The 27,469-nt window shown below is 37.0% G+C and overlaps 1 protein-coding gene across 6 annotated transcripts in view; it reads right to left on the reverse strand.

The window, feature by feature from the left end:
• The window catches only part of LOC124717382 (glycogen synthase kinase-3 beta), a 326,873-nt gene that overhangs the window by 40,784 nt on the left and 258,620 nt on the right, over positions 1-27,469 (reverse strand). For all 6 annotated transcript variants that reach the window (XM_047244229.1, XM_047244232.1, XM_047244231.1 and 3 more), the window contains 4 exons: positions 24,869-24,952; positions 13,722-13,832; positions 12,453-12,690; positions 11,533-11,726 (listed from right to left, as the gene is read on the reverse strand). In XM_047244229.1, coding sequence (XP_047100185.1) covers positions 11,533-11,726; positions 12,453-12,690; positions 13,722-13,832; positions 24,869-24,952 — 627 coding nt within the window. The remainder of the gene's footprint in view (positions 1-11,532; positions 11,727-12,452; positions 12,691-13,721; positions 13,833-24,868; positions 24,953-27,469) is intronic.

Consider the following 27,469-nt stretch of genomic DNA (forward strand, 5'->3'; position numbering starts at 1 on the left):
AACACACAATGAATTATGAACTGATATGGAGAGAGAGAGAAAATAACCAGTCATTTCCTGCATTTCTTTACAACATATGATTACAATGATGCTGAAGGACAGTTAACTGACTGTACATTCTCACCGGAAATGACATAATTACTGATGTCGGATGTTGATATCTGGTACTTCAGAACTAAGAACAGAACTATTCTCCATCTCCCATCCTTCCTCCTCCCTTTCAGTTTCTTAAAGCGAAAAAATGTCTGTATCATCCCAGCAACCTCATCATTAATAATTCAATGACAAAAACAATATAAAATATAAAAAAAAATAAAAAGGAAAAACCAAGAAACAAAAAGTAACTAGAAACAACAAAGAAAACTGCCATTATTTTTGTATCAGAAATCATATTGTACTACTGACAGCTGCAATGAAGAACTCTTATTATTGCTAATAGGTCTGAATATCAGAAATTATCACAAGTACTGGAAAAGTTTATCCTCACAGTATTTATGTGGATACAGGCCCGAGATTCAACCATACTCTACATAATGCACTTCACATCAGTACCTGATAAATGCTCAACACTGTTCAGAGGTCGGAATGGCACCTATAACTAAATGATACACCACACCCCTATGTTGACATTTGTGGTTCAGATGTCTAGAACCTTTGTTCTCTTACTTTACAAGTATTCAGAAATTGGGTGCATTATAAGTTTTACTGTTAGTGATATTAGATCTTTTAGTGTGTGTGTGTGTGTGTGTGTGTGTGTGTGTGTGTGTGTGTGTGTGTGTGTGTGTGTGTGTGTGGGTGGGTGCGGTTTTGATACTTGGTTTGCTTTTTTGAGATTCTTTATAATAGTGTCAAAATGAGCCATAAAAATTTCTGTAACTGAATAACTTCCTGCTTCTGATTATTATTATTATTATTATTATTATTATTATTATTAGCAATACTCTAAACTGGTAACAACAATGAAGATTTTTCATTGCAACAGGTGGTGGTGCAATATGACTTTTGTTAACTATCTTCAAGCTGTAGGTTTCTACCTACAAAAACATAAAAATAATAAATTTATTATGGAATTCACTAAATTAAGAAATATTTATTACTTTTCACTGTTTTCGAATTATGTCTACTATTAAAAATACGATAAAATTATATCAGTAGTAGTAATGGAGGATATGAGACAATTTGTGGTTTAATTGAAATGCAAGAGGAAAAAGTTCAGAAATCTGCTGCTCCAACTTCCCTCGGCTAATTGTTTGGCAGTTTATACTGATAAATTTCTGTAGAGTAGTTACACGGTTTTCATTAAATGTTGCTACTGCTGAGATATGGAGTGTGTCAAAGTTTTTCACATTTAGTTTGGAGAGAAGAGAAATGTGTTTTTTCTCAGGAGTTGAAGGACTCATATTTAGGTCATAAATCTAACATGTTTGGACCTAGATATTACTGGAGATACCTCTCAGGATGGCATTTTCACCCAGTTGTTAAGAAGAGATTGTACCCAATTAGTTTTGTTAGGTTTTGTTTCACAATCACTTGGAAATTTTCAGAAGACCTATTTCCACTAAACTGTATATTTGTGTTTATTTGAACAACTATTGGTTAGATTAAGCTACAAAGGCATTTTGTAGAGAAGATTTGCATGGATTATGTCATATGATATACAAACAACAACCAGGGGATCTAACTGTACAATACAACACATGTTTAGATTTCCTGGTTGTTTGGATGTTCCATATATATTGAATTGTACACTTGAAAATGGCTTCGAAGCTTAAACAAAAACAAATATACTGTCTTAGCAGAAATAGTGTCGTCTTTCAAAATTTTAATTTAATTCAAATCATTGAAATGTAACTAATGGAGTCAATGCAGGTGAAATCAATGAAGTGCAATGTGTGAAATGACATCAGTGACAGCCTTTCACCAATACAGAACCTGTAACATGATAAATGTGTTGTGACAAATGAAAATTTTTGGCAGACCATGACTCACACCCAGATTTCCTGCCTTAACCATTGGGGGATCTGAGCACCTCTCTAAAACTAACTTTCATTGCCACCGATTTTATTACTTTCGAGGTTCACTGACAATATTTCATGTCATAGCACTTTCACTGTTTTTTGCATGATTTAAAGACTATACTCCATTCATCGTAAGAATAAACCTCATGTAAACATTACACTATGTATTATTCTGCATTTCTGGAACCTTATTGGATTTCGTTTCATGGGGAGCAAAAGCCAATCTGTCTCGAGTACAGTCAAGTAAGATAATGAGGATACATCCTATGCTGTGTGTTACACGTAGATCGACTCGGCGATAATATGGGGTAGCAGCTTTACTGGCACAATTAACTTTGAGAGCACTGGCCAGCCACCTGGTCCAACTAACCTGCAGTTATGTGAACAGTAAAGACGTAAAAAGAGATGAGCAAAAAATAATATAGCCTCAAATGTCATTTAATTTTCGAACAGAAAGAAATAATGGTAAACCTCAGGTGCTGCACTTCTTAGATGATCTGATCTGAGCTAACATAGTACTGTAAATAAAACAAGAGTGATGAAAATTTCCGACTTTAACAAGAGTAACTTTTTCACATGAGCTGTGTGTGGTGTAAAAGTGCACTGCTGGGATTCCAAAATGTAGTTAAATACTGAAGCCGCTGAAGGTGGTATAGTCATTAACGTGGTAATCTCAGAATTTCTTCCAAATCGGACTCTGAAAAAACCATTACATTTCAGTACTGCTACGCTGATAACGATGCGATCAACAACAGAATCCCAAGGCATCAAAAAGTCCACACTTATCACTCTGGCTCGTGTGAGACAAAATCTATCCTATAAAACAGATCAGAAAGTCCACACTTATCACTCTGGCTCGTGTGAGACAAAATCTATCCTATAAAACAGAGGGCACATTCAAACAAAGAGTATTTGATTTTTCATTTTTCTCCAAACAATTGTGTAAAGTTTTCATGACTTCAAAATCTTTAACGATCTTTTATAACATATTGATTGCTAAGAATGTGTATTTGCATTGGAAACCAGAATTCTGCATGTGCTATGTAATTAGAAATGAGAAGATATGGATTTTTCTTTAAAAAAAATGATGGTGAAGTATGAGTTAATTACCACATATTGATGAATTTCATACTTAAATGATTCAGGTATTAAAAAAAAGTTATTGAGTTTCAAACCACTGCTCACTGGTCTGCGCGATCATCGAGCAACGTCACCACCGATTACGCCCAGCTTGCAACTGTAGCTGTGGCCGTTTTATTCATTATAGTGTATTCCACAATGAATTTCAAAGCTCATTTTTCTCTTTAATGTTGTGAGAAATGTTAAGAACAAGTTGTTTCTAGCCATTAATGGTGTTCCGCACGCACATTACACTATGAAGCAGAAAGCAGTGTCATCCATTTTCGCGGTACATATGAACAGTGATACAATCGGAGCACAAGTAGCGCGTGCAGAGACTGAGTGTACACGATTTTTTAAATAAAAATTACACATGACTAAGAAAAATGTTTATGGCTGTTAATACATTAGAATGTCGAAGTTTCATTTACAGTGACAAAGTAATAAATATCTAATACATAATAAATATCTAATACATAAGTTGGACATACTTCCAAAAGCGGAAGAACACCAGTACACCAGAGCTACAGCTGCTAACCAATCATCACGTTTGTGTTTTTTTACATCAGGTTTATCCTTACTACAAACGGAGTATAGTGACATGGAAGCTAGCAAAAGCTGCTGTAATGTGAATTAGAGGTGGAAACATCAGTGACAATTAAGGTTTGAGTCTGCCCTGAAGGTGCACTCAGAAGGTTAGAGAGAATGTTTGTGTAAATCAAACAATTCATGTTTGTTGTTGACCGACACATTTTCATTTGTAACTACAAAAACTGAGATATTGCTGTTCAGCACGAGTAATGTAACAGGGATAGCTGTTAATTCCATCAACATAAAATATCTGAACAAGATTCGCAGTTAAGAAACTTTATGCTCTCTTCAACTTTTTAAAACGAAGTTTTTGTCCATGGGTACAAAAACAAAACAGCCCGTACCCTGGCATATTTTAGTCATAATGGGTTCTAATTATTGGTTAGCATAATTCTGAAACAGGTGGGACCGTCTTTGTTTCATCCTCTTTCAACCAGTAAATAACTTTGGGAAACCTATTTCCTAGGTCTCTCTCTCAACACTGATACCCTAAGGATGACAATTTGAGTGTAGTAAATGCTTATAATTGTGACAGCGTATGTGGCATTTAATCTGTACACTTTTACTACACAAGTATTTTTTTGAAGCTGGATGCTGGATACTACAAACCACAGAAGCAAGATAACCTGCAGAGATGGTCCAGTGAGTACTTCCAATGCTCAGCAGTGGTACACCTTTGTTAACAAAGCAAGACAGCACCACACGCCAAACTGCAGATAATCAAATCGAGGGATGGAAAAAATTACACTTTGCAAACTTCCCTTACTTACTCTAATTTTCTGATGTTCTGTAGAACATTTTGGTAAAGACATTCGCTCCAGCAAGCACTGCAACCCGCAATATGATACTTCCATTTCAGTATACAAAAATACAAAGCAATTTAAACAAGTCAAATGCACATTACTAATTAATATCGGAGAAGATATTTTGTCACCAAACAACAAGGAAAATACAAGAACACACAGATGATTTACATGTGCATTACAATATAAGTCTTTAAATGGATCCAGGCATTAACTCACCATCCGTAATTACTTGCAATCCAGGTACATGTCATGATTATTCTGAAGTATGTACATTAAAAAACTGTCTTTTAGCTTTGGTGAGAGCAGACCTATTTTCAGAACAAATTATAGAATTTAGTTCCATCTCTTCAGTTAGATACTAATTATTCTTAAGCCACTTTCCATCCCCAAAGCAAGCCTGGCCACATAGTAATTACGATTTCAATAAAATAATAACCCACTGATGTTTTAGCTGTTCTTGCAAGTTTTCTTAAAACGTTATATCACCCTGAAAGATTATGCAGGTGTTTATCAGTCCTACACTTTTCTGTTAGTTTCTGTCTATGCCAGATAATATCTTATTATTATTTTAAAATTTTTCCTTGCCTATTTGTACATTGACGTAACCAAATAGTATTAGATGATTTTATTCTGGAATCGTGGCTACTTCTAAAACAAATAATACAGAAATTATGTTTGTTAAAGTAGTCCGATAAGGTAAATTTGATTCTGGTCACTATCAGTTTAAAACTAAAATTAATTTTTGCTTTGTGAAGGTACAAAAGTGTCATAAAAATAATAAAAATACAACAGAGATCAACTTACCATAACACAAGAAACAACACAACAATTCCAAGATGAAATAACATAACTGAACATGCCAACTGATAAGAGCCACCTAAGCAAACCAGCACTTCAGCATACGAGAAGAGAAAATGGTAGAACAATGAGAGCAAAAAACAAGTTACAGCAAAATCAGAAAACTGGAGAAAATGGAAAAGATCTGGAACCATGGAACAAACTGAACAACTTAAACAACGAAGATAAAAAATCAATGATAACACAGAGAGTCAGAAGATCACTTGAAATTTACTGAAACTAAAGAAAATTTTGAATAAGTAATTCTAGAGATTTTCACCAGATATTTTGAAATAATTTGAAAGGCTGTATGCAAAATATTCTCATGAACTGTTACAGTGCCCAAGATTACAGCCATAAATTAGAATTCTTAGATTTTAGCAATGTGAGTTATGATAGATCGCTTCTCACCACTAAGAGGAACTGCTGAGCAGCAGATAGACCGATTTAAAAGTGGATTGTTAGTTTTTTTTCTTTTAGCTTTCACACAAAGCAGCCCCCCCCCCCCCCCCACCACACACACACACATACATACTGGAGTGGTAACAATGACTGCTGATGTGGGTAGTTGTGGTAGATGGATGGTGTGAGGAAGAGGAGGGGATAGTGGAGTACGAGGAGGTGTCCCGTTGAAGCCTTCACACATCGAAATCACTGTCCAGAATCAGGTCTCCTGCACCTTACTGTCCACAACGATTTGACCAGTACTGTCATGTCCAGAAATGAGAAATGTCCTTTGCAATATCCTCAAACAATGGTGTTTCACAATTCATCCAGCCTACACAGTGTCACTGTGTGTCCTTATTCCACCCCTGGTTCCAGCCCCTTACACCATAACTTATCCTCCAACTAGCACTTAGTCCAGTCCTGTCAAAGGCATTTCCTACCCCCATCAAAGGTAGGGTCACCTCAGAAAGCAGCAACGTGACCTACGAACTAAGCTGCAAACACTGTGCTGAATTCTATGTGGATGTGACCATTAACGAGCTGTCCCTCTCCACAAATGGCCACCACCAAACTGCGGCCGATAATAAACTGGACGGCACAACTGCTGAGTGTGCCACACGGCACCGTGTGCTTGACTTCAGTGACTACTTCACAGCTCATACCACCTGAATTCTATGCAACTGCTTGACAATTCATACAGTGAACAGTTTTTCAAAATTCAGGTGTTAAAAATATGAAAACAAAACTGAATGAAATGTCCAATGGTCCACTGCAGCTGTATTTGTTTAGGTCACTTATAAAACCATACAACCAGTTTCACAACTTTGAAGTTCCATCTTCTGATGCGAATATAAGTGGTATGTCATAGGCTACAGAATGCCACAGTAACAATTGGTGTGGCTAGGTTACACTATGATAAAAAGCCATCGTCAATAGATAAAAAGACTATCATCAAAGACGAATATCACGTTTGCGTTAAGTCGCGTCTGCAGTGACACCACCATCTCAATACCCAGAAGGCAGCCACAGCATATGTTTCAACAACACACAGGGCGCTCGTAGCTTATTTTGTCAGCTGCTGTGTTGGTGGCAATAGACATGAGCGTGCCAGCTTTTGTCATTACAGGGCCCAGTACTTGCCCAAATAACATCTATGAAGGGGCACTTTGTTGCTCGATACAGGCCGACAAGAGCATATTTTAACAGGAAAGTGTACAGTTCGAGACTTGACACAGATGTAACATTCGTCACCGACTATGATCTTTTTATCAATTGAGTTTTGAGGGGGGCTAAAAAATTAACCCGGCCTCGCCAATTGTTACTCTGTGGCACTCTGTAACCTATGACATAGCATTTATATTTGCACCAGAAGATGGAACTTTAAAGTTGTGAAACTGGTTATATGGGTTTATAAGTGAAGTGAAAAAATGCACCTACAGCAGACCATTGGACATTTCCTTCAGTTTCATTTTAATAGTTGTAACATCTGTATTTTAAAACTGTTCACTGCATAAATTGTCATAAAATCATGTATAACTATTTTAGCTGTGGTTGCACCAGTTTTAAAATTATCTGCATTTGTATTCTTTCCACTGACACAAACTTTTCTGAATTTCAAAGGTGGGAACTATCCCTGCTACATAACCTTCACTCTTGTAATCTCAGACTTTGGTACCCTTATCTTACACCGACCTCCACTCCATCATTTTCCTGCTAACACGCCAGCCTCATACTCGCCTCCTATCCCAGTCTTCCTCTCTTCTCCAATTCTCCCCCCCCCCCTCCCCCCCCCCCCAAATCACAGCCTCCTGATACAGCACCTGTCAACCCACCATCCTGTCCCTGCACACTGCAGCATGTCCTCCACCCCTACCATGTTATCTCCTCCCCATCCCATGCCTATTCTTTAACACCATTACCCACCAAAGCACCTGGAAATGACTGCAGTCATGTGTGCAAGTTGTGCTTGTATGAAAGTGTGTGTGTGTGTGTGTGTGTGTGTGTGTGTGTGTGTGTGTGTGTGTGTGTGTGAGAGAGAGAGAGAGAGAGAGAGAGAGAGACCACATGCACCCATGCATCTTATAAGGAGTTTGCCCAACAGCTTTAAAAACCAAATAGTCTACTTTTAAACGTGTCTGCCTGTCGCTGAATGCCTCCTCCAGTTGTAATAGCAGTCTATCCTAATTCAAATTGTTATTCCATCCCAGATTGTCCATTGTTTATTTCTTAGATTTTTGTGAGGATCACGGGAATATACCATCAACCGCGAAAGAAATCTGACAAGCAATTAAAACTCTGAAAAATAACAAGGCCAGTATGGAAAACTCCATAACAGCTGGAATTCTGAAATCATCACAAAGATTATAAAACATCTGCAACTTATTTACAGAAGATTTTGGAAGAATAGAATGTCATCTTAATACATCCTCTTCACAAGAAAGGTGATAGAAAGAGACATCAATAACTACAAAGGAGTCTCTCTCTTACTGGCTGGCTATAAAGTATCTTTTTAAAATTACATGGGGAAGAGAAAAAAAAAGTTCCAAGTAGACTATTCAATTATTATAATCCGTCACTTACTACCGAAATCTAAAGACACAGCTGTAACATTTGAGGATTCTAAAAAGACGTCTGACTCTTAACGGAGAACTCCAGACAAAGTAATTCAAGGATTTTGTATTTGAACTGAACCGGGAACTCCAATCTACAAAACGCTTACAGTCTTTAAAGCGTAGTTCATGAGGAAAATCTTTAAGAGCTTTAAAATAAATACATGTTTAACACTAAATGATGGCTTATCTCTAGTCCTTTTCAAATGTGCATTAGAAGAAATAGTACAGATCTGGAATGAAAATGTGATTGATTATTGAATGTACTTAACAAAACTGGTGTGAGTGAAACAGTGAACTGCCGGGCATTTGCCGATGATTTTGCTATACTTTCTTAAAATCCAGCAGATGAAGAAATTGGGCACTCAATGATGACTTTTCCAAATCGCTCTGCCAGGACACTGCTGTACCGTCTAGACCATACGGCCTGCCAAATACCCACGAAGAATACACGTGACTAATAGTGAGCAACATTACGGCACCGACATATCCCCTGGCTAAGCATGTGACTTATCTGGTGGGCTCTCGCATCTGCAAGTGTACACATATACACACACGTACCAAACTTGGCTGATGGAGCTAAGGCTGCAGGAGTCCAACATTATGGGCAACTTTGATGTCGTCCAACTTCCCATTTGAGTCCCCTTTGAAGACTTTGTAAAATTAATCAACAAGTTCAGCCCTAAGCTGACACAGCCTCTTTTTTACACACACATTCTGACATCGACCTATTTTTTTCCAACAGAAAATACTACGAGCAGAGTGATGGCATAGCCATGGGCAGGCCACTTCTGTCAGTTGTAGCAAATCTGTTCACAGTGTTCTTCAAGAACAGAGCATTGCAAACTGCTTAGCTAGACTGGTGTGTTTCTTTCCATATGTCGACACTTTTGTCATCTGGCCACATCGCCTAGAAAAACTATAGAAATTCTTAGAATATTTGGATTCTTTCCACGAAAACATTCAGTTTTCCACAGCAAACTTCCTTTTCTTGACGTTCTAGCTCAGCACAGGCTCAACAGCTAACTTGCTCACTATGTACACTGTAAGCCAAAGCATACAGATTGATACCTCATGCCTCTAGCTGCCACCATTCCTTGCAGAACAACAGCGTGCTACACTTAAATCTGATGGCAAAGATGTGGCACATGGAATCCATCTTCCACAAGAATGGAAATGCAACCAACAGATTCGGATGGCCCTGTGAAGCAGGATCTCCGAGAATGAGGTAGAGGACAAAAACAAGGCAGAAGACAATGAGAAGACCGCTTTCACACCATTTGTTGCCAACGTATCTTCAAAAAATGAGAAGACTAATGCAAAATCATCACACAAAGCCAATTTTCCACTTGCCAGTCAAAATACGAACTTTATTAGGGACAGTGAAAGATGACATGAGTAAAAAAAGTGATGTACCATGTCCCATGTGTATGCAGAAGAACGTGTACTGGATAAACAATCCACAGAACTGAAGACTCATATACAGAATATGAGTGCCAGACCTGTTTACTGTAGCCCCGTAAGTTTACAATAGCAGAACACTGCATTGAAAATGCTACCACTGATAAATTTTGGGACTGCATTGCCAAAGAAGCAACTGAAATATGTCTGACAATTTGACTGATAGAGACAGGGGCTTCCATCTGAACAAGGCATTGAGCCAATACTAAGCCCCATCACAGCAAAATGTGACATCCAGACACGATGTGTGACAGGGACAATGGACAGGAGGAAACAGACCACCACCACCACCACCACCACCACCACAGCATAGTGCTGGCGAGGCCGGAACTCTGGACCAGCAAGTATAAATACTGCCGGCACGCAGCAGGAACTTCGCCCCATCAGCACCACCTGACAATGTTGGAACAATTGTTAGCCGAAATATTGTGGATTTTCAACAACTGGATCTGGCAGTACACCCGAGAGCCTTGGAAGTAGGGTAGATATTCTCTCTGTTCTTTATTTTAGGACTATGGTTCTGTGCCTTGTGAAGGTACATAATAAATTTTAATGTTCATATGCATTTACAAATAAGAGGTATACAGACCTTGTTAAAATTAAGTGGGATCTCTTGCAGATTCAAACCTACACAAAATGACACGACATGACACCAAATACTGGATGAAATTTTAAGGATGAAGTAAGCTAACAGTCAGGCACATCAGTATTACAGTGTACTGCTAAAATATGTTAATTTGGTAAATTGTGAAGTAAGTTCCGGTCTACATTTAGTGTATTGCAATCTCTACTCTTGTTCTGGTGTAGAGATGTTGATACAGACCCCAAAATGAGGATTTTTTTTTTAAATTAAACATGTGACTCAAGAGCTATAAAAAATATCATGCATTTGTAACAAAATAAACCACCTGCACATTTCAGTAAATTATCTTGTCTCTCTGGCCATTAAACTTTTTCCAGTATGCCCGAGTACTCTCAGTCTACTGCTTTCCTTCACAGAGGAAAGATAATGGTTTATAATTAATTCCACCTTCCAGAAAAACTTAACAGCCAGTTGAGGGCTTCCAATAGTGATCAAATCCAAATTTACCACAGCCCATATGCTAGACACTAAACACTACTTAATGAATGAGAATGGGGGTATCTTACAACAACGTAACAAAAAGCTTTTAGTAATTAGTAGGCAACGTTGAGCCACCAAGAACAAAACGAGTCCAACAGGGCCTGAAAAAAAAAATTGCAATCTGAACAGGAGTTGACAGATGCTGACTGGGAAACAACAAATTGAAATATTTCCTGAAACTAGCAAACCTATTCCTCTAAACTGCAATTACCCCTCTTCCAGCTCTCAGTTTTACTACACTGACCATAGTTTTAACATACAAGACTGCTATTTCCCACAAATGAAAAGTAAATGTGGTCCAAAGTTTGGTGTCAGTTTACATATTGTTTATTATTATCATCTACGAACACAACATAATCGCCAGCCAAGGAAGTAGAAATATTGAACTACACATAAAGAAGCACTGTGTTAACATCTCAGACTGAATTAAGTAAACGTAAACTGAACAGTGCAGATGAAATTATTTAAAAGTGACATCTCCAGTAACTGCTGTAATTACAGAGCTCACTTTCTAGGCTTACCTTCTGCCACGGGTGAGACTTTATCTGCGGAAATTTGAACTCTGTGTAGTTAGGGTTCATCTCACGTATCTGTTCACGTGTCGGTGTTCCGAGCACCTTTATGATTTCAACCAACTGGTCGACGCCAGAATCACCTGGGAATATGGGCTGACCCAGGAGCAATTCTGCCAACACGCATCCAGCACTCCATACATCTGCAAAGAATCCACACACACTTACTGTTTGGATGCTTAGTTAGGCAAACGTACACGACAGCCATTAGGAGGTAAAATATAATTTCTCATACTGCAAAATTTTAAATGTAGTTATATATAATTACTTCTTTTCAAGACTGTACACTTTATTTTACCAAGCAGATTATTATCAAAGTGCCTGACACACACTGCACTCACGAGCGGCAGACAGTATCTTACAAGTTAATGAAGATTAGTTTCCCCTTTTAGAATGATATTTGTAAATGTTACTGTTATTTTCCAGCTAAAATTAATTTTTAAGAAACCATTGTTCCCTCCCATATCTGTGTAGATGAATTGTGAGCCAAATGCTAAATCTTCATTTCACGTCCAACTGATTGCTTCCTCCTGCGCAATATTTTAATTTCTGTTACATTATTTACTAGTGCAATGAACGATATTAAATGAATAACGTGAAGACACTCATTTTCATAACCATGTTTAACATTATCAATAAAAAAAATACCAACTAAATTTGTATCAAACTCAGGCATGTGAGAATATAGGACTCTCACAAAAGGTTAAAAAGAAAGTGCACGAAATTGTATCACACGATGAAAGAAATATTTTATATATAATACCTAAATTGAGCTGTTTTAGCCATATAAATGTGTACTTAAAATCAATTCACTGTTATGAATAAAACAATTTTGCACACTGGAATAAAATGATTTTTACAAAACATACCGATTTTGGTGGTGTAGTCAATGGCCCCAAATATGAGCTCCGGAGCACGGTAATAGCGTGAGCAGATGTACGACACATTTGGCTCACCCTTTACCAGATTCTTGGCACTGCCAAAGTCACACAGTTTGAGAACACCTGTCTCCGGGTCCAGCAACAAGTTCTGAGGTTTTATATCCCGATGGCAGATGCCTAATGAGTGAATGTACGCCAAGCTTCGAAACAGTTGGTACATGTACAACTGCAATGAGAAAGAAAGAAATACTGAAGTCTTGCACAAAACATTAATTTCAAAAAGAGCAGGATATGACTGACTAGAACAAATGGCGAATGGGATGAGATGGTGAGGGAAACAATGGAAGGGAACTTCATGCAGAAGATCTCAGAAAAGTCAAGAGTGTGGTACGGACACGTAAAGACAATGGGAGTTGACGAGATACTGGGGCAAACTTGTGAAATAACACGAGGAAAGAAACCAAGAGGGAGAGAGATCGTTAAGAGTGAAGGGATCTGTGGACAAGAGAGGAGAAGACTGGGATAGATGGAGAGGCTTATGTTCGAAGAGGACAAAGTCACGGACTTTACACCATAGAAGATGATGAATAACTGGAAATAAACCATTTATTTTAAAATTTTAGTGTATTTGTGATATTCATGTTTCAATGTATTTATGCACCTATGTCCTTTCCTTGTGTCTTGGGGAGTCGACAGGAATCTTTGACAATGTAATACTATGTTTTTCATTTGAGGCAGATGACACGATCTACATGAGCAACTGCGAAAAGATCTATTTTCTTTCATGCCTTATTATAAACCATTTATCAAACAATAGAAAAACTCAGGATGGAATGTAACAATATTATGAAAAGGATAATAGCAGCAACTATCTTTTTCATAACAGTGTTATAAACCACTTATTTAATACTACTAAAAAATAAAATACATGGTAAGATTAAAATTGTGTAGGCTAATGCCAAATCAAGTCCAATGTTGTGCGACTGTCACCACAGTGACTTGTACTTAACCAGAGCTCTGCACCTTCGCTCAGCTCCTCCACGTGGGAGATTCTTGATCAGTATTATACTTTAAAAAATAGACAATGTTCTAACATTTCCTCACTTTTGTTTAATATGTGTGTTCAATAAATCCTCACAGAATAACTACTTATGCCTATTTTCCCCTACTCATGTGAACCCCTTTTTGTTTTAAAGTCATTTTTCTAATTCAAACACATTCAAATATATTGCAACACAGTTTAACAATGGCACTTACCTTAATAAAACTAGTAGGTATAGTTTGCTTAGATTTACTGTAATGCCTTGCAACTTTGTACACAGTCTCTGGTATATACTCCAGTACAAGATTCAAGTAAACTTCATCTTTCTGAAACAGAAAGAATAAACAAACCTTAAAGATTATGTATATCCTCTCTCTAAAAGTAGTCATTCACTGGGTCTTTCCTGTGCATGTGCAAACGCAAGAAATACATCTATAACCACATTTCTTGTACACTATATTTGCTCCACAGATCATGGGCACCAGGAAAGGATAACCTGTTCAAAGATATTAAAGTGATGTCAAACATTATTTCAACTAACACAAAAACACCATCTGGCAGCCCAGCAAAAGTTACGTACTGAGAAACAAAAATCTCTCTAAACTAAAATACCCTAAAGGTGAATGGAACTGTAGTAAATGTTGTTATGAAACATTCTGAAAGATTAAATGAGCCATCCAGGCACATCCTAAGAGTTCAATCTGCCACTACCTATTATCCTATTATTATTATTATTATTATTATTATTTCTTTACTTTCTCAGACGTTAAGTCTGGTTAAAAATGGAAGGTGACGCGGACCTTGATCAAGCGTGACTTCCTTTTAACTGTACGGTATATGTTACATTGCATTTAGGAACTTTCGGGTAATTGAACAAATGTCAATAATTACAGATTTCTGTAGTTGTATATATAAGTTTGGATGTAGCTGTATTGCATTGATGTACTGGTGGATATTATGTGGTATGATTCCTGTAGTTGATAGTATAATTGGTATAATGTCAACTTTATCCTGATGCCACATGTCCTTGATTTCCTCAGCCAGTTGGATGTATTTTTCAATTTTTTCTCCTGTTTTCTTTCGTATATTTGTTGTATTGGGTATGGATACTTCGATTAGTTGTGTTAATTTCTTCTTCTTATTGGTGAGTATGATGTCAGGTTTGTTATGTGGTGTTGTTTTATCTGTTATAATGGTTCTGTTCCAGTATAATTTGTATTCATCGTTCTCCAGTACATTTTGTGGTGCATACTTGTATGTGGGAACGTGTTGTTTTATAAGTTTGTGTTTTAAGGTAAGCTGTTGATGTATTATTTTTGCTACATTGTCATGTCTTCTGGGGTATTCTGTATTTGCTAGTATTGTACATCCACTTGTGATGTGATCTACTGTTTCTATTTGTTGTTTGCAAAGTCTGCATTTATCTGTTGTGGCACTGGGATCTTTAATAATATGCCTGCTGTAATATCTGGTGTTTATTGTTTGATCCTGTATTGCAATCACGAATCCTTCCGTCTCACTGTATATATTGCCTTTTCTTAGCCATGTGTTGGGTGCATCTTGATCGATGTGTGGCTGTGTTAGACGATACAGGTTCTTGCCATGTAGTGTTTTCTTTTTCCAATTTACTTTCTTCGTATCTGTTGATGTTATGTGATCTAAAGGGTTGTAGCAGTGGTTATGAAATTGCAGTGGTGTAGCCGATGTATTTATACGAGTGATTGCTTTGTGTATTTTGCTAGTTTCTGCTCGTTCTATAAAGAATTTTCTTAAATTGTCTACCTGTCCATAATGTAGGTTTTTTATGTCGATAAATCCCCTTCCTCCTTCCTTTCTGCTTAATGTGAATCTTTCAGTTGCTGAATGTATGTGATGTATTCTATATTTGTGGCATTGTGATCGTGTAAGTTTATTGAGTGCTTCTAGGTCTTTGTTACTCCATTTCACTACTCCAAATGAGTAGGTCAATTTTGGTATAGCATAAGTATTTATAGCTTTTGTCTTGTTTCTTGCTGTCAATTCTGTTTTCAGTATTTTTGTTAATCTTCGTCTATATTTTTCTTTTAGTTCTTCTTTAATATTTGTATTATCTATTCCTATTTTTTGTCTGTATCCTAGATATTTATAGGCATCTGTTTTTTCCATCGCTTCTATGCAGTCGCTGTGGTTATCCAATATGTAATCTTCTTGTTTAGTGTGTTTTCCCTTGACTATGCTATTTTTCTTACATTTGTCTGTTCCAAAAGCCATATTTATATCATTGCTGAATACTTCTGTTATCTTTAGTAATTGGTTGAGTTGTTGATTTGTTGCTGCCAGTAGTTTTATATCATCCATGTATAGCAAATGTGTGATTTTGTGTGGGTATGTTCCAGTAATATTGTATCCATAATTTGTATTATTTAGCATGTTGGATAGTGGGTTCAGAGCAAGGCAGAACCAGAAAGGACTTAATGAGTCTATTCCACACTTAATCTGTATTGGCTGTGATGTGATATTATTTGAATTTGTTTGGATATTAAGTGTGGTTTTCCAATTTATTATTATTATTATTATTATTATTTCTATTAAGAGATTAAACTGTTGGAAAAAGTCAATTCTACTCCAGATAACTCCCAGCTTCCTCAGAAGCAGACCTGGTGACTGACGCGATTTTACAGTACTTTAGAAATGATATGGATGGACTACAACAGTACTAGTCTCTTATTTCAGCATCTTTACTACAACCTGGGAATCTAGCCACAGCACTCTTCCAGTTACGCTGTATTAAACCAAGGGCATCAATGATGATGATGATGATGATGATGATACCAATTACATTGATAAAACACACATGACAATCTCTGAAGAACATGTTGAACAACTAAAGGACAATGAACACCACCACAGCACGAATTACTCAAAGAATTTTCTATAATGACATTTGACAATCTTCAAATATTATTAACCCTCGCATTATCAAGCAGGGTATTCTGACTACCCCAGGTTGGTTTTTTCCCTATAATAATGTTATCTGAAGGGCCACATGCCTGTGGTTTCATGACTTTGTACTAAAATGATTGATGTTGAATTCACACTCTCGACTGTCTAATTTTTTTGGCTTTATCATTGTTATTCAAGTCATTTATTGGTGGGATTGTGACAATACCCCACTTGGTATGAAACGTCTTATTTTCTTATTTGTAGAAAAAGAAGATTTTTGGAAATATATCTGTCATTCATCATCTTTGTTGAGTTTTGCCATAGATCCAATGTTTGTTGTTGTTGCTGGTTACTATTGTTGAGTTGAATTTGACATTCACTGTTGAGCTGACATTACACGAGTCAGTATTTCATCTGCAAGTAATGATGTCCAAAGGACTTTCTAGTGTAGAGATCATGGAAATTCTATACAATTCTGATGTCAGTGACGACGAAAATGAATTGAACATTGATAATGAACTGAATGAAGATATGGAACCTCTTGAAGACCATATCATAGCATCAGATGAAGCTGATGATGAAATATCAGAAGACTACACATTCACGTGAAGGAGAAGAAGAAGAAGAAGAAGAAGAAGAAGAAGAGGACGATGAAGAAGAAGAGGAATACGAAGACACTGGAGATCTGTTTGTTTCTAGAAGTGGACTACAATTTTCTAGTGAACCACCAAAAGGTGGGCGGCGGCGACGTCGTAATATTTCAAACATAACTTATTTAAAAGTACTACATCAGAATATTCAGTACGTTGGTAACAAGGAACTAGAAGCAGAAGTTCTAAGTGAAATACAACCAGACATACAATGTATCAGTGAACATGGTCTAACTGAAACCCGCAAAGCTTAACGTGAGAATAAAGGACTATATCTTATCCAGTCTCTCTCTCTCTCTCTCTCTCTCTCTCTCTCTCTCTCTCTCTCTCTCACACACACACACACACACACACACACACACACACACACACACACAGACAGACAGACAGACAGACAGACAGAGGAAAGCCCCTACGGACTGCAAACAATAAAGATGTGAGATTACCTATAACTACAGAAAAAGGACTTTGAAATTACTGATGACGTTGATTGTTTTGTGTGTGTAGATCACCAGGTGCCAACATTAGCATTTTTCTGGAAAAAAAATTTTGGCCAACTTACTAAGAATGAATAAGAATGTTATATGTGGAGACTCCAATACTGACATGGGAAAAAGAATCAAAACTGAGACAAGATTTTGAAGAACTGTTAATACAATATAACATGGAGGCAACAGTATCAGCACCAGCAAGAGTGACTTCTCAAAGTCAGACAGTTATTGACAATGTCATTACTCATATTAGTGGGTCTAACTGAGTCACATGTAATCCAAACAGAAATATCCTATCATCATGGACAGCTGATCTGCTTCTGCAGATGTAAGGACATCATATCTGAACCGAAACAAACAACCAAAGAAATTAAGATCATCCATGAACAAAATATTAACACCTTCGAAACAATATGGAGCAGGGAAACCTAGAATGAAGCCCTACAGATGCAGAATGTAAATGAAAAATATGATTCATTTATTACAACAATTAAACATTTTAACATAGCATTCTCCAAAGTAAAGACACAAGAAAAGATGCAGATCAGACAAAGTGAATTTCTAGTGACATAATAGAACTGCGAAGCAAGCTGCACGATCTGAGACCAAGGGGTGAAGCTGAAAATTATATAATGCTACACAAGAAGTATAGAAAAATAAAACTAGAGGCAAAATCAAGAGCAATTAATGCTACCATAATGAACTCAATGGTACTAACTGATAATGAAAGACAAGAAAAAGCTGGATCCAACAAAGAAACATATCAGGTTAATGAAAATTATCAACACAGTGGTTACAGATGGTAGAGAAATAGCTAACATACTCAATGGTAACTATATAAATGTGGTAGAGAACTTAAAATTTGAAAAAAAGTCCACAAAAGAAGGTTATTAAGTTATCATAAAAATGAAGGAGAATCATGTTCTTGAAACCAGTGACAGAAGATGAACTGACGAAAACAGTACAGGAACAGAAGCTGAAGTCCAAGAAATCAGCTGGTGATGACAAAATATCTTATTGTGTAATAAAGCAAGTAAGTGAACAAATAATCTCAGCATTGCTGGACATAGCAAACAGCTCTCTCAGCGATGGAATTCTTCCAGAAAAACTGAAGATAAGCAGGGTGGTAGCAGTGTACATGGATGGGGATAAGGACAACCCCCACTACTACAGGCCAGTTTCACTGATATCAGGTTTCTCAAAAATCCTGGAAATGCTTATGCGTAATAGATTAGTTGATTTATCTGGACAAATACAACATTCTCATACCATTAGGGGGCACGGTTTCAGAGTAGAGCAATGGATTCCGCAATTGCCAGTCTGACAAACTACATTACAGAGTTGTACCTGCACTGTTTGTGGATCTCTCCAAAGCATTCCACACTACTGACCATGAAATACTGATAAGAAAATTGGAAACTATGGTATCCGAGGGCAAACAGGGCATGCAACAGGAAACAATATGTATCAATAGGGGATGCATATCAGTCAGAAACCAAAACCATTAAATACAGTATGGAGTGCCACAGGGATCAGTAATGGGCCCATTGCTGTTTAACAAACAGATTAATGACATAGGTATTGAAGAGAAAGAGAAGAAAATATTGTGTGCAGACAACATGACAATATTGAACAATGACCAAACTTATCATACAATGTAGGCTTTTGCAGCCGATATTGTCTTCACTTAAAACTTTCGGGCTGACAGGCTGAGATCGATGTCTAAAACTCTGCCCTGACGTTTTGTCTCAGACTGCAGGAGAAATCCTCCAAGGTAAAGCAGCAGTTCGCCACTTTACCTCGGAGGATGTCTTCTGCTATCAGGAGGGTGGGGTTTATACATTGACCACGGCGTATCAGCCCAGAAGTTTTAAGTGAATGACCAAACTGTGGCATAGCATGAGAGAGGAGCATACATATCTGCAAACACCACAATTCAGCAGTGGCTCCTGGAAAATGGACTTGTTATAAACATAAAAGAGACTTGTATGCAGTGTTCAGAAGTGCACATGGGTTTAGAGGTGGATGAAACGAGACTAGAAGAATTAGAATCCACTAGATTATTAGGCTTTATTGTGGATAACAAGCTGAAATGGAAACAACATATTAATTCTGCCTGTAAGAAACTCAGCATCATATTTACAATGAGGCAGCTAGCACAGTATGCAGACAAACAGCTTCTGTGCACATACCATGGACTCTTCAAACAATACCTGCAGTATGGAGTGGTAGTATGGGGGAACTCAACCATTCAGAATCATATTAAGAAGAAAGACTTCTGAAACATGCAGAAACTGCTTCAAAAGGCTAAGCATCTTAACTTTTTCCTCGTTGCACATGTATAAACTATAGTATAGGTCACAAAAGATAGTGCAGAGTGAACTAAAAATGTTAGTGTCCACACTCACAACACAGGGAGGAAAAATGACATATGAAGCATACCCAAAGACTGACAATGCTCGAAAAAGGACCCCGGTACTCAGGTATCAAATTACTAAAAGGTCTGCCTAAAAAACAGCATGACAACATACATGAATTAAGTTTTCAAAGAACCTAAGACTATCAAGAACCTAAGACTATCTGGTGGAAAAGAAATTTTACAGTGTTGACAAGTAATGCTCACATTAAGTTTGTAAACATTGTTAATTATAATCAATGTTAGAATAGTTAGGAAGTATACCGATAACAAAGGTTTTTGTATTTTTGATGTGTCCTATATTACATGTATGTTCATTGTACACCATGTAATCCTACATGATCAAATAAAATTCAATTCATTTCAACTTTCACAAATTAACTCCCACATTTGGCTGGCCTCTATGATCATATCCTTTTTTTCTGCCCTGCCTTCTTTGATGTTCCCATCACACGGGATAGAGGCATCGCTATGGGTATTATCTTTTCTCTTTTAGTGTACAATGTCAGGCTCATTAGTTGCAACTTTTTGGTAGGTATGTATTTATTAATCATTATTATCACTGCACCACACATGTACTTTATGACAGAAAATAACACAAGAGTTACTACAAATGAGGGTATCACTTTCAGTCTCCTGTGTCAACCTAAAGATTCCTGCTGACATGACCAGCTCCCTGTAGACTATAAAGCAATATGAGATTTAGGGCTTCTGTGACAAACAAAGGTTGTTATTTGACAAACATGTGAAACAGAACACTGACACTCTGATGATTCCATCAGTTCAGCACTCTTATTTCCTCCACCACCTCTGTAATAACAGCAGCAGCAATTTGAAACTGATCTCAATGAACACAACATTTGAGTCACACCCATACAGTTCTTTGTACGATCAGTATTGTTGCAATGCATTAAATTATGACTCATATGCTAAACAAGTATGCAAACAAGTTTTCTTAGTTATTTTGAAAGGGATGTGGATAAAGGCAGAAGAGAGAGAAGTTACTTTTGGTGAATGGTCTGTAAGTCACTTAGAGAATTGGAGCTGACGATTACATTACATTGCGTATTACACTTAAACTTAACATTTGGATCAGAATAACAACTGAATACAGAAAGTGACAATAGTAAGCAAACACAGTATCGTCACAGTAGTAACTGGTGAGCAGTCCCAAACTGAGTATGTTCGCACAACTTCTGTTAACACGCAGTATTGTGTTCACGTGCAAGAATGTGATCGACTTATTACTTTTCTCCTCAGTTTAACTGCTAGCTTCAGAAATTATGCTACATCAAACAAATATGGCACATAGGAAAACAAAGCACACAATAATGACAAATTATAACTGTAGCCTTTCAGAGCAGTTTTTTATCTAAAGCTGATACTCGTGACCAGTACAAAAGGTGAAGAGAAGTACAACAATGAATATGACAGATCAGAAATGAAAAGAGAGAACTTATCCCTCAATTAGTTGCTGCTATCACAGCTGCATTGGAAACAACTAGAAACCAATCGCTGTGTTATTCTGATAGCCAACTCCTGAACACACTATCATGGAAGCACTTACTCGGACAAATCAGTATAAATAATTTTGGTGCTCATCTAAAAACATGTAAGGCACTTGTTTAATAATAAAATTGTGTACATAAGATTTCTTGTACTTTGTTAAATTCAGAAACAGTCTGGCTCTCAATAGCAATTGGAGAGCATGGTGTAGCAGGCCTGAATGTATTAACAGAAAGTTAGGGAAAACAAGATCAAGTTGTTCTAGTCACAAATATTCTTTTTGTCCTCCAGTTTAAAAACTTATTTTCAGAACAAGATTGTTCTCCTACATTTTAAAAACTGTGTTTTGTAAATAAGTTCACAGTCTGGGAGCTGCAGGGTGATCGAGCTCTGTGTGCATATCTGGCCGTCCCCTTGCTGTGAGTCAAACTATTAAGGTAGAATGGTCATGCATAGCCGTACACACATCCTAATCTGGCTTTGACTGAATAAAACCTCTGTGTGTGTGTGTGTGTGTGTGTGTGTGTGTGTGTGTGTGTGTGTGTGTGTGTGTGTGTGTGTGTGTCGGTGGGGGGGCACATCCATCCGCGTCTCGACACACATGTTAACTGTTGTCAGTTTGATATTTTATCTTACTATCAAAAGCCCGTCTGTGTATGAGCAGCAACAGTCTATTTTACCATCGTGAAAAGCCACACCACAGTATTCAGTGACTTTTCATACAATCGTGTGTTCTCTGAAAATCCGTCATATCCACAAATTACTCTGCTAAGTACAAATTACTCTGGTAAGTAAGGACAGACTTTGTTTTTGCTGATATAGTTGTCTCCATATCCAATGTTGACTACAACATTCTAACAAAGCAAGACATATCCTGTGTATTACTCATTTTCGAAGTACTCCTAGAGTGGAACAGTCAGTAGAACAATTTGTACTAGCAATAGTAACCAAGAAAGTTATGCTCTGAGATTGGATATGTCCTACCAGGAAATGGAATAAATGGGGAATAAACTGAACACAAAGTAGGAAAGAAAAAGAGGGTTGGTCGAGAGGTGGCAAGAATGAGCTGGAAAGTTACTGAGAACAATCCTCTGTTGGCTAGAGTGTGACGTTAGCATTCATCTCATTATGCTGTCAGTACTGCTAGGACATCATTACCATCCTCATATAGATTACTCTCATGTTATAAAAACTTCTGTAGGAACCAGCATAACACAGTTAAGTTGCAAGCAAAACTATTCAAGTTCATGACCTCACTGGATCTTCCTGCTGGATGCAAAATTTATATTTCAGGGTTCCAAGAGCTGTGCAGAAGCTTTCAGGTCTTCCCTTCAAAATGTGACATTATGGTGTTCCATACCATTATATACACAAAAAATTAGTCAACTGAAAAAACCAACAATTGTACCACTATAAATCTTTTGGATATAAGAGCTTTTATAGGAGATGACCCAACTGAGAAGTGTGAGCTGCAAAAGAAATTCCGGCGAGCAGCAGTGGGGACATTACAACCTGTAAGTAGCCCTGTTGTTTCTTTTCCACTGTACTCCCACCCTTTCTCCCACATGTCACATTTGTATTAGTTTGATGAACAAGTTACTAGCATTAATAAGTTTCTTGTGGTGGCCATTTTCACAGTAGCTGTATATAAGTTACAGTAGTTTAAAAGAATAAAGCAATTTGCACGCTGCTCAGTAAATCTTTTTTATTTAACTTGTGCACCCAGATGCATTTTGCCTTAAGATACAAAGCACCTTCAGTAAGTGTCCTGAAATTTTACACAATTTTTTAAGCAAAACTTGAGAATGTTGCCATCAGTTACAGAAACAAATGACATTGTAGATGCACAAAATGGCAGCTATAGTCTTATATTCTGTAAACAGTTACCACAGCAAAAAACTGCAAACTTTCAACCAGTGTATCACATGAGAGAAAGTGGTTTGGCTTACAAGTAATGGATTATATGCTGATCTGCAACCACTTTTCCATTTTGCTATAAAAACTTCAATGAACTGTCTTAAATTTATAACCTATACGTACAAACGATAAATTATACGGACAAATAAAAAACTGTGTAATACTTCTAAACATCCACAGAAAGTACCTTTTAATTAAGGCAAAACAAATGATACTGAGTGGCTATGTTATTCTGAATTACGATGCAATGTTCCTTTGGGCACGCATGCCCGGAGGAACACTGCATCGTAATTCTGAGTAACACAGGCACTACAATATTGTGTTTATTTGTCAAACACCAGACAAGTGACCTTCAAGTAAAATGTCTCCCCTGTACAGGAACACGCGTAATGGGTGTACGCATATAGGTTGCAGACACACAGTTGACAACATCTGAAAGTTTGTGTCTGACCATGAGTCCTGCTCAGATAGCCAAACTGTAATGCGACCACTGGGGGAAAGCGGAAAATCCAGGTTCGAGTCCAAGTCCGACACGAATTTCCGTGGTCACCATTTGATTATACGGCTGACGGTTGTCTATATTCATAACTGCAAATACATTTTATGTACTTTGTGTAAGGCAAAACATGTCTGGTTGCACAAATTAAACAAGAAAACTTAATGTGCAGCATGCAAAATGCATTTTTCCTTTTGAAATACTGCTCTGTAGTATAGTTTCACATTTTGCTCACCAAACACAATTTCCCCTAAATGATTTCTCCTCAAGTCTGCAACACATAATATTCAGCACCACAAAACCTGACCATTCACATTGAAAAATATTGTATCGGTGTACAGCAAAGTTAGCAGAACAATAAAGAAGTATTTTAATGATAAAGAAGTATTTTAATGGCTATAACATCCAACAATAATCATATTTTTGTCCAAACACAAAATTTGTTTTACATCCTGCGCACACGCCCCACATTACAGGATGTAAAACAAATTTTGTATTTGGACAAAAATTGGCGCGCGGCTCCACACACACACACACACACACACACACACACACACACACACACACACACGGGGAGGGGAAGGGGGAGGGGGAGGGGGGGGGGGAGGAGGGGGGGAGAGAGAGAGAGAGAGAGAGAGAGAGAGAGAGAGAGAGAGCGCATGTGTGTCCATCTGATCGGCTCCGAGGCGCATATTATAAAAATAAATATTTTCATATGTATGAAACTTCAAACATTTGAAACCTCTGAATAACAATAAAAATAGCATTATTTAAAAATTCACAGATATGGAAAATGGGTATGTTTTCTTTATAAAAGTGTGAACAATGTTCATAAACAAAACTAATGGAAGGTTAACAATATGACTGCATATTTTCACTTCAGCATTACTGCTGTGTTGATAAACACAGGAGATACACAAAATTCTTCCCAAGTTAAAATGACGAGCTGTTATGTGTTACATACCTTGTCACCACTCGAATAGAAGAAGTACTTCAGTTTCACTATGTTACAATGTTCCAGGCGCCGCATAATTTGCAACTCCCGATTCTGAAAATAAAAAAAATAAAATAGCAAGTAAAACTTATTTGAATGTCACAGAATTTTTGTCTAAATAGTAACTGAACCTCTATAAAGTCAAGAAATGTTGAACAATTTCTGGGAATTTTCACTTTTTAACATACTTAAAGGTCTGAATTAATTTCTAAATTGTCTATGAGAATATGCAAAATCATTTTGACTTTTCTGTAACAGATTCAGTATAAAGAAGAGAAAAGAATTTTTTTCAGAAATTAATCGAACAATATACATTGCAAATTTATTGTTTTCACTAACAACACAACTTAATTCTTGCACTGATTAGGTGAATCAAGACTGAAAATGAATTGTCATAGTGATGGTGTAGAAAAAATGTTAATACCACTACAGCTGCCTCATATTAATTTAGAACTTTTTCTCGTTGCCATATAGCTATGAGCACCAATTTATTGATACAATGCACTTTTAACATCTGTGGTAGCCAAATTGTTAATGAAATGCATCCGTTTTACTACAATCAGTATACAGCATTCCATGAGAAAAGATCAGTATCTCAGATGATGACAGGAATGGTCATAAGTAGGTGCATGGTTTCTTTCTATGACAAGACAAAGTTACTAAATCTCTACCACCATGTAACACATGTGTGAGGCAACATCTGTATCACACATCCTATATCAGTGACTGGCCATAACCGCTCCACTATGTGTCTACCGTGACCTTCAGGCACAACATAATTAGATTTTCAGTTATGGAGATGGCTGAAGATATAGGCATCCAGAACAATCCAGAAGCAAACTGAGTATGCAAAATGAACTGCTTCACCAAACTGATGTAGCTGCCTTCACAAAGGATCACCAAGATGGACTAATACAAGCAACACATTCTCTCGCAACGATGAAAGCACATTCGCGTATTTTGTTTGAAATAATATATATACTGATGTAAGTTTATTATTTATTTTTGAAACTGTTTTATGAACTCTTAGTTAGCCACACTGAGATTTGTCCACAGCAGATATAAAAGGCTGTAAATTAAGTTCTACTTATGTCACAATGCCTTTATTAATAATGGCACCAGTTTCTAAGAATCAACCTTCCCCCTTTTAGGAATATTGACATGGACAATTATAGGAATTATGGAAACTGATAAGATAGTGGATATCAAATTTTACTTAGTTTGTTAGCTTCAATAGTCCATACGCAGTGCACAAAACAATATTCTGCTGCACCTAAACCAAAAACTTAAAAGCCCTACTTGCCCATGCTATGCATAAGATCAATGGTATTATACACTTTGACTGCAATGCAATCCATCCAACAGTTTCCTGTTAAGTTCCTTTAATAAACTTTTCATCCTCTTAAAAGTCCATCACCTACCTGTCCTAGCTGTTCACTTTCAATTAAATTTTGCAGTTTTACCAGTTATACCTTTATGTACCCTAAAACTGACACACACTGAACACAAAGCTAATTTAACAACTGCTGCAAATCCTTTTGCCTTTTAATGTCCACGAGATGCTTTTGTAGTAATATTGAGCCAATTCTCCATTGTCATTCCAATAACTGTTACAACAGCTGTCTGAAGTTGCACAGGAAGCACATTTATTTACTGATGACTAGTCGTCCATTGTCAAATCATCAATAAGAAAGTATTGCATTACATTAGTTATACAAATGAAAAATTGGCCATGAAATCAATAACTGTGATAAGGGCACATGGCCTCCACATATCCTCATTACTGACTGTAAGTGTGTTCAATCAGTTAGCAACGTGCACACGTGGAGGCCCATTATCTGTTATCACAATTGATTTCATGGCCAATTTTTCACTTGTATGAATGATGCAACCCAAGACTTACCATCTCATAATGGAAAAAATGGTTCATAACCAGTCATGAATAAATAAAGTTATTCGTGTACAACTTGAGGCAGTGTTCATAACAGTTAGTGGAATAAAAAAAAAGGGGTGCAGACTCATTCCACCCCAGCATTATAGAGATGCAGTCAACCTAGTTATGTTGCAAACATGACTGAAAAAATTAAATAAGCCTTAATTATCATCCTTAGTTTTATTTATGTTTTCATCATCACTGTCAATCTTATCTTTCTTGTGGTCTCCTCCAGTCTGTCCTTATGTCAAAACGAAAATCTTATCTACTTCCAAATCCTGTTCATTTAAATATTGTATAATTGTGTTCCTGATATAACTGATAGTGTGTTACCTAAACTCATGTGTAGAAAGTGCTTCAATTGTGTGCGCAACTCACAAATCTCAGTCTACCTTTTTCTTCATTAAGTTAGTACCTTCCTTCTACTTCTAATATGAACCTTGATGTAATTTAGTTACTGAAAGGCAATATGGCAGGTTGCACTACAAGTTCATGATGATATGACCTCTCAATGTCAAGTTTCCTGATGCCACAGCACAACAGAAATTGGCAGTTGGAAAGTTATGACCACATTGCAAAGGATAATCAACCATGTTAATATACTTGAAAATGGATAATTACTCATCCAGAGCTTTTAG

This window comes from Schistocerca piceifrons, chromosome 9 (assembly GCF_021461385.2).
Source record: "Schistocerca piceifrons isolate TAMUIC-IGC-003096 chromosome 9, iqSchPice1.1, whole genome shotgun sequence".
Classification (NCBI taxonomy): Eukaryota; Metazoa; Arthropoda; class Insecta; order Orthoptera; family Acrididae; genus Schistocerca; species Schistocerca piceifrons.